An 18,014-nucleotide genomic window follows, 5' to 3' on the forward strand; every position below is an offset into this window, starting at 1 on the left:
CCAGACACTCACCACCCTCTGTGTGAAAAAATTGCCCCTCTGGACCCTTTTGTATCTCTCTCCTCTCACCTTAAACCAATGCTCTCTAGTTTTGGACGCCCCTAGCAATGGGGAAAGCTGTTGGTTAACTACCATTTCTATGCCCCTCATGATTTTACATACCTCTATAAGGTCACCCCTCAGTCTCCTCTGCTCCAGGGAAAAGAATCCCAGCCTCTTCTTATAACTCAAACCTTCTAGTCTAGGTAGCATCCCAGTAAACCTTTTCTGTGCTGTTTCTGGTTTAATAATATTCTTTCTACAGCAGGGCGCCCAGAACTACTCGCATGTGGCCTCACCAACGTCTTGTACAGCTGCAACAAGACATCCCATCTCCGACACTCAATGCTCTGACTGATGAAAGCTCCACGCCAAAAGCCTTCTTCACCAGCCTGTCTTCCTGTGACTCCTGCCTACCTGAATACTTGTACAGAAGAACATACAGACTGAACCGTGGCCAATCCAATGACTTACATCGGCCCTCTTCAGTTTCCTTCCTGTAGGATCTTCCTGTGTTGAGTGGGACCAGCTGTGATTTTGTTCCTGTTTTGCACCTGGGAAATGAATTGTGTAGAGAAATCTATCCAAGACAAGTTAAAACCTTATGGTCACATACACTTCCTGCCCAGAAGAACATACTTTCTGCTGTCAAGTTGGTGTCCCATATTTTGAGTCAACTTTTTCCATTATAAATTTCTATGGTCTGCATGTGTAATAGAAGTTACCCACATAGTATTGAGTCTACAGCACAGATACAAGCCATTCAACCCAACCTCTCATGTCGGTGTCATTCTCCATTGATACTTCTCTCTTCTTCTCACCCATTGGTTTCTAACCCAATAATAACTCTTTACTATTCCTTTTTTGTTCATGTGTTTATCTGAGATGGAGCGAACAGGAGCAGCAGTAGGCCATTTGACAGATCGAGCCCACTTTGCCATTGCTATGATCATGGCCCGATGCCCAATTGCAATACCACCCTCCTGTGCTCCCCCCATGCCCATTCAGTGTTTAGAAATGTATTTCTTTTTTAAGTATATGTAGTGACTTGGCCCCAACAGCCTCATGCTGTGGAGCATTTCACAGGTCCATCAGCTTCTCAGTGAGGACATTTCTTCTCATCACCGTGCTAAATGTCCCCTTCTACATCCTGAGGCTGAGTCATCTTATTCTAAACCCCCCAGGGCATGTATCAGCCCTGCATCCAATCTCTCCAGCCTGTCAGAATTCTTTGTTCAATGCAATCACCTTTCCCTTCCAAACTCCAGGGCATACAGGCCTGGCTGACCCAGTCTCGCCTCACACGACAACCCTGCCATCACAAAGATGAGCATTTACTATACTCTCTCCCTCAGAACTATACTTCTTCTGAGGTAAGGAGACTAAAGCTGCACAAAATACTCTAAGTCTAGTCTCACCAAGGCTCTGTACAGCTGCAGCAAGATACCCCTGCTCTTGTACTCAAATTCTCTTGCAACAAAGGCCAACATATCATTTACATTCTTAACTGCTTGCTGTACCTGCATGCTTGTTTTTAGTGACCGGTGTAAAAGGACACCCAGTGGGTTCCTTTCTATATAAAATTTCCCAATCTATCATAATTTAAGTCATATTCAGCCATTCTGTTTTCCTACCAAAGTGAATAACTGCACACGTATTCATGTTATTTTCCCGTTCATGCAACTTGTCCAAATCACCTCTTTAGATCCGCCACACCATTCATCTGGTTTCACTTTAATTGTGTCTATGTATCTATCAATGCCTCTCCACGGGCTCGATAGGGTGGAATCTAGAACTGGGGGCACTGTTTCATAGTAAAAAGCTTTAGGATTGAAATGCAAAGTAATTTCTTCACTGAGAGGGTGGTGAGTCTTTGGAATTTTCTACCTCTGAGGGTGGTGCAGGCTCAGTCATTCAGGATATAGAACAATAGATTTCTAGACATTAAAGATACCAAGGGGTCGGGATATAATGGCATTCAGGTAGAGGATCAGCCAACGATCCAGTTGAGGAGGTTCAATGGGCAAAATGGCCTATTCCTACTTCTATTTTCTATGTTCCTATTTATCTCTTCTGCTTTGTGTGGGTGTGGGTATATCAGAGAGAGTTACAGTGAGGGGTGTGGGGTATATCAGAGAGAGTTACAGTGAGGGGTGTGGGGTATATCAGAGAGTGTTACAATGAGGAGTGTGCGGTATATCGGAGAGTGTTACAGTGAGGGGTGTGGGGTATATCAGAGTGTGTTACAGTGAGGGGTATGGGGTATATCAGAGAGTGTTACAGTGAGGGGTGTGTGGTATATCAGAGTGTATTACAGTGAGGGGTGTGGGGTATATCAGAGTGTGTTACAGTGAGGGATGTGATGCATATCAGAGCATGTTACAGTGAGGGGTGTAGGGTATATCAGAGAGTGTTACAGTGAAGGGGTGTGGGGTATATCAGAGAGTGTTACAGTGTGGGGTATATCAGAGAGTGTTACAGTGAGAAGTGTGGGGTATATCAGTGAGTGTTACAGTGAGGGGTGTGGAGTATATCAGAGGGTGTTACAGTGAGGGGTGTGGGATATATCAAAGAGTGTTACAGTGAGGGGTGTGGGGTATATCGGAGGATGATACAGTGAGGAGTGTGGAGTATATCAGAGAGTGTTATAGTGAGGAGTGTGGAGTATATCAGAGAGTGATACAGTGAGGGGTGTGGAGTATATCAGAGAGTGATACAGTGAGGGGTATATCAGAGTGTGCTACAGTGTAGGGTATATCAGAGAGTATTACAGTGAGGGGTGTAGGGTATAACAGAGTGTTACAGTGAGGGGTGTGGGATATATCAGAGTGTTACAGTGAGGGGTGTGGAGTATATCAGAGGGTGTTACAGTGAGGGGTGTGCAGTATATCAGAGAGTGTTACAGTGAGGGGTGTGCGGTATATCGGAGAGTGTTACAGTGAGGGGTGTGGGGTATATCAGAGAGTGTTACAGTGAGGGGTGTGGGGTATATCAGAGTGTGTTACAGTGAGGGGTGTGCGGTATATCAGAGAGTGTTACAGTGAGGGGTGTGGTGTATATCAGAGAGTGTTACAGTGAGGGGTGTGGGGTATATCAGAGGGTGTTACAGTGAGGGGTGTGGGGTATATCAGAGTGTGTTACAGTGAGGGGTGTGCGGTATATCGGAGAGTGCTATAGTGAGGGGTGTGGGGCATATCAGAGAATGCTGCAGTGAGGGGTGTGGGGTATATCAGAGTGTGTTACAGTGAGGGGTGTGCGGTATATCGGAGAGTGCTATAGTGTGCGGTATATCGGAGAGTGCTATAGTGAGGGGTGTGGGGCATATCAGAGAATGCTGCAGTGAGGGGTGTGGGGTACATCAGAGAGTGTTCCAGTGAATGATGTGGGTTTGATCTGTGGAATATCAGTGTTAATTTAAGGGGTCTCAGGTAACTCGGATTAGAGTGTTACGGTGATTGTAATTGCCTGATGTGTCTGTTCCTCAGACAGGATTTAATTCTTACTTGTCCTTCATTTTCATTCTCCAACTGACAAACAAGCCAATGAACAGCACTAGCACCAGCAGTGCACCTCCAAATGCTGCCAGTATGACCCCAGACTGTAGATCTCCATTGTGAATAGTTGGTACAGCAGTTTTGGTGGTGAGGTCTTGATTCTCAATCTCTGTGTGATACAAACAGAAAAATTGTTAGTGAGGATGTTCACAAGTGAGATAACTGCCTTCAGTAATGCAATGACCATGTCTTTCACCTGTTCCAATGAGCTAGCCACCAATCATTGTCTACATTTAATATAGTTAGGTAATAACCCGCAAGGAACTTATATACTGTACAGAGATTTCTCTTTCTTTACTTTTTCCTTGGATGTGGGCATTATTAGCAAAACAAGCAGAGTGGCTCAGTGGTTAGTGCTGCTGCCTCACAGCATTTGTTCAATCCCAGTCTTGTGCAACTGTCTCGAGTTTGCATTTTTGGGAAAGCAAATCTTAGCAGGACTTATACACTTAATGGTTAGGTCCTAGGGAGTGTTGCTGAACAAAGAGACCTTAGAGTGCAGGTTCATAGCTCCTTGAAAGTGGAGTCGCAGGTAGATAGGATAGTGAAGAAGGCGTTTGGTATGCTTTCCTTTATTAGTCAGAGTATTGAGTACAGGAGTTGGGAGGTCATATTGCGGCTGTACAGGACATTGGTTAGGCCACTGTTGGAATATTGCATGCAATTCTGGTCTTCTTCCTATCGGAAAGATGTTGTGAAACTTGAAAGGGTTCAGAAAAGGTTTACAAGGATGTTGCCAGGGTTGGAGGGTTTGAGCTACAGGGAGCGGCTGAACAGGCTGGGGCTGTTTTCCCTGGAGCATCGGAGGCTGAGGGGTGACCTTACAGAGGTTTACAAAATTATGAGGGGCATGGATAGGATAAATAGGCAAAGTCTTTTTCCTGGGGTCAGGGAGTCCAGAACTAGAGGGCATAGGTTTAGGGTGAGAGAGGAAAGATATAAAAGAGACCTAAGGGGCAACTTTTTCACGCAGAGGGTGGTGCGTGTATGGAATGAGCTGCCAGAGGAAGTGGTGGAGGCTGGTACAATTGCAACATTTAAGAGGCATTTGGTTGGGTATATGAATAGGAAGGGTTTGGAGGGATATGGACCGGGTGCTGGCAGGTGGGACTAGATTGGGTTGGGATATCTGGTCGGCATGGATGGGTTGGACCAAAGGGTCTGTTTCCATGCTGTACATCTCTATGACTCTATCTGTGTGGGCTTCCTCTGAGTGATCCAGTTTCCTCCCACAGTCCAAAGATGTGTAGGTTAGTGTGCACTGGCTGCACTATGTTGCCCATAGTGTCCAGGGGATGTGAAGACTAGGTGAGTTGGCTGCTGGAAATGGAGGGAAGGTGGGCGAGATGCTTTTTGGAGGAACAGTGCAGACTCAAAGGGATGAATGGCTTCTTCCTGCACTGTAGGGATTCTATAATTTGTGCCCATCCCCAAGTACCATTGAACTAAGCAACTTACTAGGCCATTTCTGAGCCAAACACATTGCTGGGGTTCCCTTCCCTTAAGGACATTAGTGAACCAGACGAGTTTTTCAACAATGGTTTCACGGTGATCATTGGATTTTTAATTCCAGATTTTTATTGAATTCAAATTTCACCATCTGCCATAGAAAGATTATCTGGATTAATATTCCAGCGATAATACCACCAGGCCTTTGCCTCCCTGCTATCAGTGCAGTAATCTACATAAGGTCCACTTGATGAGCTTTTACTTTAGGGATCTGCTGTTCAGTTGAGAGATTTGTGTTACCTTCACCATACACTCAATTTGTCCCATGGATACAGAAAAACACAGATGTGTGATATTATCGTCCATTGTCACATCAAGCAATAGGTTTACTGACTCTGGGATCTACCCAATGGGTGCAGGAGACCTTGGGTTCCTCCACCACGATCCTATTTACCCCCCTGTGGACATGAAGATGGAAGGGAGCTGTTCATCCCTCTGGTTGATATCACTGACTGATGTGACTGAACAACATCATTTGTTTAAAACTCTAAAACCTCCCCAGATGGATGGACTGTCACCATTGTATAAAAAAGTGGTCAAGGTCACTCGTAAAAACATGTTTATGCATTCATTTGCGATATCGCACAGTACAACTTCGACCCCAAGGGAGCCCTAGCATCGGACCATACCTACCAGTGTTCCCAAGTTAAAAACAAATAAAGATTTGTAACAATAAAGAAAATCAACACATCCCAAACTGCATTACAACCAATCAAGGACTTTGGAAGTGTAGTAACCTTTGAAATATTGCTGCCAAATTGCACATAGCATGCTGCCACAAATAGAAGGATGATAATGACCGGGTAATAAACTTTAGTGATTTCAGTTGTGAGCCCTCAGGTCCTGTTTTTCATTGAAAAAGGACATTGAATGCTTATACCCAGTTGAGATGGGCTTCCATTTGATATCGCCTCTGGAGAACAGCACCTCCTGCTGTGCAGCGCTAACTCAGTACTGCACTGGGGCACCTCCTGCTGTGCAGCGCTAACTCAGTACTGCATTGGGACATGTCCTGCAGTACAGCACTCCCTCAGTACTGCATTGGGACATGTCCTGCAGTACAGCACTCCCTCAGTACTGCATTGGGGCACCTCCTGCTGTATAACACTCCCTCAGTACTGCATTTGCACACCTCCTGCTGTGCAGCGCTAACTCAGTACTGCATTGGGACATGTCCTGCAGTACAGCACTCCCTCAGTACTGCATTGGGACATGTCCTGCTGTGCAGCACTCCCTCAGTACTGCATTGGGGCACCTCCTGCTGTACAGCACTCCCTCAGTACTGCATTGGGACACCTCCTGCTGTACAGCACTCCCTCAGTACTGCATTGGGGCACCTCCTGCTGTACAGCACTCCCTCAGTACTGCATTGGGACACCTCCTGTTGTACAGCACTCCCTCAGTACTGCATTGGGGCACCTCCTGCTGTACAGCACTCCCTCAGTACTGCATTTGAGCACCTCCTGCTGTACTGCACTCCCTCAGTACTGCATTGGGGCACCTCCTGCTGTGCAGCACTCCCTCAGTACTGCATTGGAGCACCTCCTGCTGTACAGCACTCTCTCAGTACTGCATTTGCACACCTCCTGCTGTGCAGCGCTCCCTCAGTACTGCATTGGGACACCTCCTGCTGTGCAGCGCTAACTCAGTACTGCATTGGGGCACCTCCTGCTGTACAGCACTCCCTCAGTACTGCACTGGGGCACCTCCTGCTGTATAACACTCCCTCAGTACTGCATTGGGGCACCTCCTGCTGTATAACACTCCCTCAGTACTGCATTGGGGCACCTCCTGCTGTGCAGCGCTAACTCAGTACTGCATTGGGGCACCTCCTGCTGTACAGCACTCCCTCAGTACTGCACTGGGACACCTCCTGCTGTACAGCACTCCCTCAGTACTGCACTGGGACACCTCCTACTGTACAGCCCTCCCTCAGTACTGCACTGGGACACCTCCTGCTGTACAGCACTCCCTCAGTACTGCATTGGGGCACCTCCTACTTTACAGCACTCTCTCAGTACTGCATTGGGACACACCCTGCTGTATAGCACTCCCTCAGTACTGCATTGGGACACCTCCTACTTTACAGCACTCCCTCAGTACTGCATTGGGACACGCCCTGCTGTATAGCACTCCCTCAGTACTGCATTGGGACACCTCCTACTTTACAGCACTCCCTCAGTACTTCATTGGGACACGCCCTGCTGTATAGCACTCCCTCAGTACTGCATTGGGGCACCTCTTGTTGTACAGCACTCCCTCAGTACTGCATTGGGACCCCTCCTACTGTGCAGCACTCCCTCAGTACTGCATTGGGACACCTCCTGCTGTAGAGCACTCCCTCAGTACTGCATTGGGGCACCTCCTGCTGTACAGCACTCCCTCAGTACTGCATTGGGACACCTCCTGCTGTACAGCACTCCCTCAGTACTGCATTGGGGCACCTCCTGCTGTGCTGCACTCCCTCAGCACTGCATTGGGGCATCTACTGCTGTACAGCACTCCCTCAGTACTGCATTGGGGCACCTCCTGTTGTACAGCACTCCCTTAGTACTGCATTGGGGCACCTCCTGCTGTGCAGCACTCTCTCAGTACTGCATTGGGACACCTCCTGCTGTACAGCACTCTCTCAGTACTGCATTGGGGCCCCTCCTGCTGTACAACACTCCCTCAGTACTGCATTGGGGCACCTCTTGTTGTACAGCACTCTCTCAGTACTGCATTGGAGCACGTCCTGCTGTACAGCACTCCCTCAGTACTGCATTGGAGCACCTCCTGCTGTACAGCACTCTCTCAGTACTGCATTGGAGCACCTCCTGCTGTACAGCACTCCCTCAGTACTGCATTGGGGCACCTCCTGCTGTGCAGCACTCCCTCAGTACTGCATTGGTACACCTCATGCTGTACAGCATTCTCTCAGTACTGCACTGGGGCACCTCCTGCTGTGCAGCACTCCCTCAGTACTGCATTGGAGCACCTCCTGCTGTACAGCACTCTCTCAGTACTGCATTGGGACACCTCCTGCTGTACAGCACTCCCTCAGTACTGCATTGGAGCACCTCCTGCTGTACAGCACTCCCTCAGTACTGCACTGGAGCACCTCCTGCTGTACAGCACTCCCTCAGTACTGCATTGGAGCACCTCCTGCTGTACAGCACTCCCTCAGTACTGCATTGGGACACCTCCTGCTGTACAGCACTCCCTCAGTACTGCATTGGGGCCCCTCCTGCTGTACAGCACTCCCTCAGTACTGCAATGGGGTGTCAAGCTAAACATTGCATAAAAACCCCTTGGCTGAGACTTGAATTTACAAACTTGTGGCTCAGAAGATGGAAGCACTGCGCATTGATCCATGGCCGATGTGTGATTTTGATGATTAAAGGTGTCAAAGATTATTTGGCAATAACTGCACAGAAAAATCAGTGAATTGTAGCAGCTGTAACAGTAGTACATTGAAGCACAGAATGGCTCCCCCGCCTCTCCAGGATATATACAGCTTCCAATATTTTCCAGGTTTACTTTCTACCCATGGAGAAAGTTTCTTCAATGTATATCTCCTATTTCGCACAAACACTGACAATTTTCGCTGTAATGCTTCTTACCGTAGGCAGTGCAAGCAGCCGACGGAGAGTGTGCCTCAGTCCTGTTGTAACCACTTAAACATGGGCAGGAGACAGAGGCCTCAGTATCGGAATGACTGTTGGTGGGGCATTTGGTGCAGTCGCCGTGCCCTGGTGTGTCCTTGTAATATCCTATTTTACAAGCTGTGGGAGGGACAGAATAAATCAATAAACGGTAAGCAGGTAAAAAAATTCAGTTCTGGATTGTTAAAAAAAAAACACTTGAATTTATATAGCACCTTTCCTGACCTCAAGATGTCCCAACACACTTCAGAAGTACTTTACAAGTGCTCGGATTATTGTGTTGCCAGCAAACTCCCTCAAACAGCAAAATGTTAACAACTGGATAGTCTGCATTTTTCTGTTGATCGAGCGATCAATATTAGCCTGGACACAGGGGAGAATTCTCTTGGTCTTTCTTCAAATAGCATCATGGAACTTTCCATGGCCCCCTGAGAATGAAAAGGGATCTCAGTTGTACCTCAATGATGCAACACTGGGGAATGTCAGTAGAGATTACGTTTTTGTGTTTGAGTCCCTGGTGTGAGACTTTGTTAGCCATGATTTGGCTGGATTCAATATTGTCTCTTTAACATTCACGTAGACAGACAAAGCCCTTGTTTTAATGTTTTACCCAAGGGGAGACACTGAAATGGCCATAAAACTAACTTCCAGTGACAGAGGTGTGGGTTATAAAGAAATACTGTCGAAACTCGGATTTCCATCAATCAGAGGCAGCAATCCTATCTAAGAATATAAATACTGTCGCTACAAGAGCAGGTCAGAGGCTAGGAATCCTGCAGCAAGTAACTCACCTCCTGACTGTCCACCATCTACAAGGTACAAGTCAGGAGTGTGAACTATTCCCGATTGTCCTGCTTGTATAGGTCCCACCTTCTTCAGAAATATTCCCAGTGATCCAGGAATCTAAAACCCTCCCTCCTGCATCAATACTGTGCAGCCATCTGCTCCATTCTCCTATTTCTGTATTCACAAGCCCTTGGCACGGGGAGTAATCCTGACAGGTTTTGTTTTCTTATTCAATTGTGGGCATCGCTGGCTAGGCCAGTATTTATTGCCCCCATCCCTAGTTGCCCCTTGAGAAGGTGGGGGGTTGAGCTGCCTTCTTGAACTGCTGCAGTCCATGTGCTGAGGGTTGACCCCCCATACCCTGAGGGAGGGAATTTCAGATTGTGACCCAGCAACAGTGAAGGAGCGGCCGATATATTTCCAAATCAGTGGCTCGGAGGGGAACCAGAAGGTGGTAGTGTTCCCGTGTCTCTGCAGGTCTTGTCCTTCTAGATGGAAGTGGCCATGGGTTTGGAAGGTGCCTATCTGAGGAACTCTGGTGAATTCTTGCAGTGCATCTTGTAGATGGTACACACTGCTGCTACTGAGCGTCGGGGGTGGAGGGAGTGGATGCTTGTGAATGTGGTGCTAATCAAAACCTCTGATTGCAACCTTTGAGGCCCTGCTTTTTAATACACTGCTTGGCAAGACCTCATCCCTTGCCCTGCCTACGTTGCTGGTTCCCTTCAGTACCACAACCTCCATCTTATCACCATCCCCCATCAGGATTCCCTGCAGCAGAGGAGCAACACAGCAGCTTGGAGTGACAGAAATGATTAGTTTCAAAGACCTCCTCGTGTATAGGGACAGCGTTGGGATAGAATTGGTCCTGTGAAGCTTTGAATGTTGTAAAGCTGATGATTAAATGCAGACTCCAGTGTAGAATTCCATATTACTATCAGTCTCGGTTTCTCAATGAGAACATGTTTGGGCTGGTGACTACTTTGTGTTGAAATACAGCCCTCACCACAAAGATAACGTAAAAAGCAACCTCTTACACTCTGTTAGTGAGATTGTGAAGGTTTATAAAGAGACTCTCAGTCCCAGTTCCACACCTTGACCGCACCACTGCAAAGAAATCAATAATTATTGTCTAAGTGAAAGAAATAGGAACAGAAGTTAGCCATTCAGCCCCTTTTGCCTACCCGGTTATAGAATGCCTACAGTGTGGAAGCAGGCCATTCAGCCCATCCTGTCCACACTGGTCCTGCGAACAGTAGCTCACCCAGACCCATCCCGAACCCTATTCCTGTAACCCTGCATTTCACATGGCTAACTCACTTCCCGCACACCCCTGGACACAATGGACAATTTCCCATGGCCAATCCACCATAATCTGCACATCTTTGGACTGTGGGAGGAAACCGGAGCACCCAGAGGAAACCCACGCAGGCACGGGAAGAACTCCACACGCACAGTAACCCAAGGGTGGAATCAAACCTGGGTCCCCAGTGTTGTAAGGCATGTGCCACCTCCTATCGGACTTGAAACATTAACTCTGTTTTGCCTCCTATAGTTGCTACCAGATCCACTGAGTTTCCCAAGTGCTTTCTGTTTTCATTTCAAATCATACATCTGCAGTACATTGCTTTCATATGGTGTGGATGTTTGCCCTTGCGTATTCATATATAGAATAATGAGGAAAGATTTAACTTTATATAGCGCCTTTCACAGACTTGGGCTGTACCAGGTGTTTTATAGCCAATTAAATACTGTTTTGGAAGTGCTGTCACTATGCTAATATATAGAAATGTGGCTGCCAACTTGTGCACAGCAAGATCCCACAAAACCAGATGTGGTGAATGACCAGCCAGTTTGATCCATGTACTGTTTAAGGGATAAATTCAAGCTAAGAAACTGCAAGGATTCGCTATTGTTTTTCAAAATAGCCGTAGATTCATCGAGTCATACAACACAGAAACTGACCCTTCAATCCAACTCGTCCACGGCGACCAGATATCCTAAACTGATCTAGTCCCATTTGGCCCATATCCCTCTAAACCCTTCATATTCATATACCCATCCAGGTGCTTTTTAAATGCTGTCATTGTACCAGCCTCCACCACTTCCTCTGGCAGCTCATTCCGTACACGTACCACCCCCTGCATGAAACAATTGTCCCTCGGGTCCCTTTTAAATCTTTCCCCACTCACCTTAAACCTATGCCCTCTAGTCTGAGAGAAAGACCTTGGCTGTTCATCCCATCCTTGCCTCCTCACGATTTTATAAACCTCTATAAGGTCACCCCTCAGCCTATGACGCTCCAGGGAAAACAGCTCCAGCCATTCTGCCTCTCCCTATAGCTCAAACCCTCCAACCCTGGCAACACCCTTGTGACTATTTTCTGAACCCTTTCAAGTTTCACAACATCCTTCCTATAGCAGGGAGACCAGAAACAGGGGAACTATTTTTACATCCACCTGAGAGGGCTGATGGGGACAGGGTTGGAAGGATGGTGGGGGTTGGAGAGGCACCTCTGTCAATGCAGTGTTAGCTCTGTACTGCACTGAAATGTCAGCATAGATTATGTACCCAGGTATCTGGGGAAGCTGTGTTTACTACCACCACAACTTCAGAGGGCACAACTTCTGACGGCCCATACAGTTGCAGTATATATGGCATTGCTGCCTATCAGAGCAGGGAAGGGCAGTGCAGAGCTGGAAATGTGGGGGAAATAGAGTGGGGAGTAGGAGAGTGGGGAGTGGGAGAGCAAAACAGAGATGGGAAAGCGGATGAAGAGAGTGGGGAGCCAAGCTGAGCTGCAAGTGAGTGAGGCAAGGGTTCCTTAGGCATCAGTGATGCCATACATGTGCATTAGGATAGCTGCCACGCCAATCTCCAGCTTTAAGCATCCATGGGGAGGGCCGTAACATACGAGTTAAAGTAGGCCATTAAGTCCATCGCATCTGCTTGTAATTCAGTCAGATCATAGCTGATCTGATGACCCTCAACTCTACTTTCCTGCATTTTCCCCATAACTTTCGATTAACTCTTTCTGATTAAAAATCTGTCTATCACAGCTTTGAATAGATGTAATGACCCAACTTTGACAGCCTTCTGTGGTAAAGATTTCCGCAGACTCTCTACCCTCTGAGAGATGAAATTCCTCCTCATCTCTGTCTTACTGGGTGATGCCTAATTCTGAAATGATACCCTTTGAGCCTAGACTTTCCCAAAAGGGGAAACAACCTCTCCACATCTGCCCTGTCAAGTCCTTTAAGAGTCTGGTATGTTTCATTAAGGTCACCTCACATTCTTCCATATTCTGACAGATACAAGCCCAATCTACTCAACCTCTCCTCATAAGGCAGTCCCTCCATAACTGGTCTCAACCAAGTGAACCTCCTTTGGTTTGTCTTCAACGTCAGTAGCTGGGAGGGTTCAGAAATGGGATGGTGTCATCCTCGCACGTACGAATGCATTCTGGCAAAGAAGGTTTCGTCACAGCAGTGTAACCTCACTGGCGCCACCTCTCCAGCCGGTGGCCATCTTTGTCGGCCATCTTAGTGTTGGCCAACATACTCCACTCTGGAGCAGGGACTTAACCTGCTGGCCCAACAATTACAGCGCGCAACCCATTGAGCTGACACTTCATGATCTCACTCAACCCAGCTGTGAGAACAAAAGTCTATCCTCATTTTTTTGTGGCAATTGTGTGGCACCAAACTTCGATTTGATGACTTGGTTGATAAGAGAAAACTGCAGGATGTCAGAGATTCCACAGATTCAGGTAATGAATGAGTGAGAGTGAGTAAACTCAGCAGAATGGGGAGGGAGAGTGTGTACAGCTAAAAGTAAAGATGATCTCGTGTCAATCCATTCAATTTAAAATAGAGTATACGTAGACAGGGTGGTGGAGAAGGCATTTAGCATGCTGGGCCTTTATTGGTTGAGGCATTGAGTATAAGAGTTGAGACGTTATGTTAGAGTTGTATAAGTCATTGGTGAGGCCATACTTGGAGTGTTGTAAACAGTTTTAGTCACCCTGTTATAGGAAAGACAAAGTTAAACTGGAAAAAGTGCAAAGATTCATGAGGATGTTGCCAGGACTAGCAGGCCTCAGTTAGAGGGAGAATGAGGGACAACCTTATTGAGGTTTATAAAATCATGAAGGGCAGAGGTAGGATGAATGCATGTAGTCTTTCTTTCCCAGGGATGGGAAGTTGAAAACTAGAGGGCATAGGTTTAAGGTGAGAGGAGAAAGATTTAAGAAGGACCTGAGGGACAATTTCTTCACACAGAGACTGGTGCTTGTATGGAATGGATTGCCAAAGAAAGTAGTTAATAGCAAAAAAACATTTGGATAGGTACATGGATGGGAAGGGTTTAGAGGGATATGGACCAAATGCAGGCAATTGGGACTAGCTGAGTGAGCACCATGATCAACATGGACCAGTTTGGACCAAAGGGCGTGTTTCCTTGCTGTATTACAGTATTACTCTATGACTCTACGATATGTGCGCTGTTTGTCGGTAAACAACCTGATTTAGGATTGCGACACTATTTCAACACGCACCATGCACACAATATCTGAAAAGCCCAGAGTTTCAGATACTGCACTGAATCAAATAGCAGGCACCAGGGAGACTACAAATTACATTCTTCACTGATGTCTAACAGTAATAATGCAGACAGAAAGCAGCTTGAGTGGGTGTATAAGACACGCCCTGACCTGAGCTCGGAGGCATTTTAAAAGGCACTCTATCAGTCTGTCAAAAGTTAACACTGGGGATGGGACACTTTTCCATTTCAGGTATTCCCAGGTATACACTATCCCAAACAATCCCAGGACAGGGACAGCATGGGGTTAGATACAGAGTAAAGCTCTCTCTATACTGTTGCCATCAATGCTCCCAGGACAGGGACACCTTAAATATCCATCCACAATGCCAATGTCCTGACATCTATTCTGTATGACAAATATTCCATTTCCAACTCCAAGCCTGCGGTTTCTCTGTGTAGGATTATTGAAACTGGATTTCCCAAGCAACTGCATCCCACACACTGGCCATTAACAGTCAGCAGAGAATTCCACCTCAAGGGGTTGGGTTGCATCAAGGCCTCTGTTAATGTGAGAGAGCGGTGTCTAACTACCCAAACTTTCCATCTCCAAAGCATGAGAAAATATGACTTGGCTGTGTTGTGAACTGAGCCCTTTGTTCTGGAACTGCTTGTTATTTCTGGATGCAGATCTGAACTGGAAGCCTGTGACCAGCGGTGTGCTGCACGGATTGGTGCTGGGGACATTGCATTTGTTGTTTATGCAAATGATTTGGATGTGAATACAGTAGGTGCGCTTAGCAAGTTTGCAGATGACACCAGAATTGGTGGCGTAGTGGACAGTGAAGAAGGTTACAGTGACTGAGAGAAAGTGAGGACTGCAGATGCTGGAGATCAGAGTTGAAATGTTTGGAGCTGGAAGAGCACATCAGGTCAGGCAGCATCCGAGGAGCAGGAGGATCGATGTTTCGGGCATAAACCCTCCATCAGGAGTGTGATGAAGGTTACCTCAGAGTACAACGGGACCTTGATCAGATGGACCAATGGGCTGATGAGTGGCAGATGGAGTTGAATTTAGGTAAGTGTGAGGTGTTACATTTTGGTACGGCAAATCAGAGCAGAACTTGTACATGTAATGGTAGGGCCTTGGGGAGAGTTGCCGGACAAAGAGATCTAGAGGCAGATCTGCACAGTTCCTTTCAAGTGGAATCACAGGTAGACAGGGTAGTGAAGAAGACATTTGGCACATTTGCCTTCATTGGTCAGAACACTGAGCATAGGACTTGGAATGTCATATTGCAGCTGTACAAAAATTGGTTAGGCCCGTTTTAGAATATTGCATTCAATACTGGGTTCCCTATGATAGGAAAGATGTTGTTAAACTTAGAAGGATTCAGAAAAGATTTACAAGTTGGAGGGTTTGAACTATAGGGAGATGCTGAATAGGCTGGGGCTGTTTTCCATGGAGTATCAGTAGCTGTGGTTATAGAGGTTTATAAAATCACTGCCAGAGGCTGAGGGGTGACCTGATACAGGTTTATACAATCATGGATAGGGTGAATAGCCAAGATCGTTTCCCACGGTAAGGAAGTCCCAAATTACAGGGCATAGGTTCAAGGTGAGAGTGGAAAGGTTAAATAGGGACCTGAGGGCCAACTTTTTCACGCAGTGGGTGGTGTGTATGGAATGACCTGCCAGAGGAAGTGATGGACCTAATAACATTTAATAGGCATCCGGATAGGTACGTGAAAAGGAAGGGTTCGAGTGATATGGGTCAAATGCTGGTAAATGGCACGAGATAAGTTTAGGATATCTGGTTGGCATGGACAAGGGTCTGTTTCCACATTGCAAAACTCTATGACTCCGTGTGGACAGCCAAAAATAATCTTGCGGGGGCTTAAGCTTGAAGTAGAAAGATAATGGCCTCTGAGTAAGGGAGGATATTGTCTCACACTCGCTCCATTTGGGTTCTATTCTGTGGTTTCAGACTTATGCATGCACAGCCCAACCTGCGTTGGTTAAGTTCTTTGCAGTGAGAGTTATTTCAGCTGGGTTTCATCCTGTTTAAATTTTTTTTAAAAAGCAGTCACAGAGCTGGTCGATTAGCCAGCAATCCGCCGCTAACCACAGGATTTGCCACTGCGTCACTCTATTGGCTCTCCCACTTCTGCGGGCAGGAATTAATTTGTCACTGAATTTCCAGGGATGTGAGGCCATAACTCAAATTGTTCCGAAACAAATTGCTTCAAAAGCAAATCATCTCAATTCACTCTGACTGTGCCTTGCACAGAGGATCATTGCTGGTCTGGTGTGTGATGGGGTTCTGAGACAATTGCCTCCGGTCACTGGTGGGACCCTCAGATTTATGAGAATTGCTTAAAATCACTCGTGAAGTTACTCTTGGGAGTATTGTCAGCGCTGTCCTGGAGAGAAAAGGGACAGCGATTCAGGGCAACGCAAGACGCCAACAATACCAAAGATGATAATCGTAGAACCCCTCTAGTGTGGAAGGCGGCCATTTGGCCCATCGAGTCCACACCAACCCTCTGAAAAACACCCACCCCATTGCTGCAGCCCTGCATTTTCCCCATGGCTAATCCACCTAGCCTGCAACATCCCTGGACACAATGGGGAAATTTAGCACGGCCAATCCGCCCTAACCTGCACATCTTTAGACTGTGGGAGGAAACCCCATGCAAACACGGGGAGAATGTGCAAACTCCACACAGACAATCGCCTGAGAGTGGAATCAAACCCAGGGTCCGTGCCGCTGTGAGGCAGCGGTGCTAACCACTGAGCCGCTGTGCCACCCAAAGTGGCAGGATAATCTGTTTCTCGACACTTCCTTTTTTCTGTTATTTTTGCGACTGGAAACCTGACTGGGCCTCAGCCAGAGCTGAAGCTTCATCGACAGCACAGCACTCCCTCAATATTGGGTGGCAAGTCTGGGTGCAGAAATAACGGGCCCTCAGTGGAGCTCTGGGCCGTGGCCTCCACACCCACAGCTCACCATCAGAGTGCCAGCACACCCGCCCAACCCACCATGTGCACAGAAGCCTCCTTGTAGGCCCTAATGTGTTCCCAATGCCCTGGACCTCACTGCTTGAAAGCGCACACTCTGCCTGAGAACAACCTCGCTCTCAATACCGGCAAAACCAAGGAACTCATTATTGACTTTCGGCGGGATGTTATTCACGCCTCCTACACATTAACAGCACAGAGGTGGAACAAGTGGAGAGTGTCAAGCTCCTGGGAGTGGTCATTCACAACAAGCTTTCTTGGACTCTTCACGTGGACGCACTGGTTACAAAAGCCCAACAATGTCTCTTCTTCCTCAGGCAGCTGAGGAAATTTGGCATAATGGCGAATACCCTTGCCAACTTTTATAGGTGCACCATCGAGAGCGTTCTGTCTGGATGTATCACTACCAGATATTGCAACTGTACCATTCAAGATCGGAGACGGTTACAGAGAGTGGTGAACTCGGCCCGGACAATCACAAAGGCCAACCTCCCATCTATAGAATCCATCTACCAGACCCACTGTTAAAGAAAGGCTGCCAGCGTTCTCAAAGAGGTAAAAACAATGACTGCAGATGCTGGAAACCAGATTCTGGATTAGTGGTGCTGGAAGAGCACAGCAGTTCAGGCAGCATCCAAGGAGCTTCGAAATCGACGTTTCAGGCAAAAGCCCTTCGTCAGGAATAAAGGCAGTGAGCCTGGAGCGTGGAGACATAAGCTAGAGGAGAGTGGGGGTGGGGAGGGGAGAAAGTAGCATAGAGTACAATGGGTGAGTGGGGGAGGGGATGAAGGTGATAGGTCAGGGAGGAGAGGGTGGAGTGGATAGGTGGAAAAGGAGATAGGCAGGTAGGACAACTCCGGAAAAGTCATGGGGACAGTGCTGAGCTGGAAGTTTGGAACTAGGGTGAGGTGGGGGAAGGGGA

The 18,014-nt window shown here is 47.2% G+C and overlaps 1 protein-coding gene across 1 annotated transcript in view; it reads right to left on the reverse strand.

Moving 5' to 3' along the window:
• Positions 1–18,014, reverse strand: part of LOC122543849 (tyrosine-protein kinase receptor UFO-like) — a 51,755-nt gene that overhangs the window by 24,460 nt on the left and 9,281 nt on the right. Inside the window, exons 4-6 of the mRNA XM_043682677.2 lie at positions 8,705–8,866; positions 3,543–3,702; positions 514–593 (exon numbers count right to left, since the gene is read on the reverse strand). Of these exons, the coding sequence (XP_043538612.2) occupies positions 514–593; positions 3,543–3,702; positions 8,705–8,866 (402 nt within the window). The remainder of the gene's footprint in view (positions 1–513; positions 594–3,542; positions 3,703–8,704; positions 8,867–18,014) is intronic.

This window comes from Chiloscyllium plagiosum, unplaced genomic scaffold, assembly GCF_037043375.1.
Source record: "Chiloscyllium plagiosum isolate Xiang-an unplaced genomic scaffold, Cpla_swu_hap1 HiC_scaffold_46, whole genome shotgun sequence".
Lineage (NCBI taxonomy): Eukaryota > Metazoa > Chordata > Chondrichthyes > Orectolobiformes > Hemiscylliidae > Chiloscyllium > Chiloscyllium plagiosum.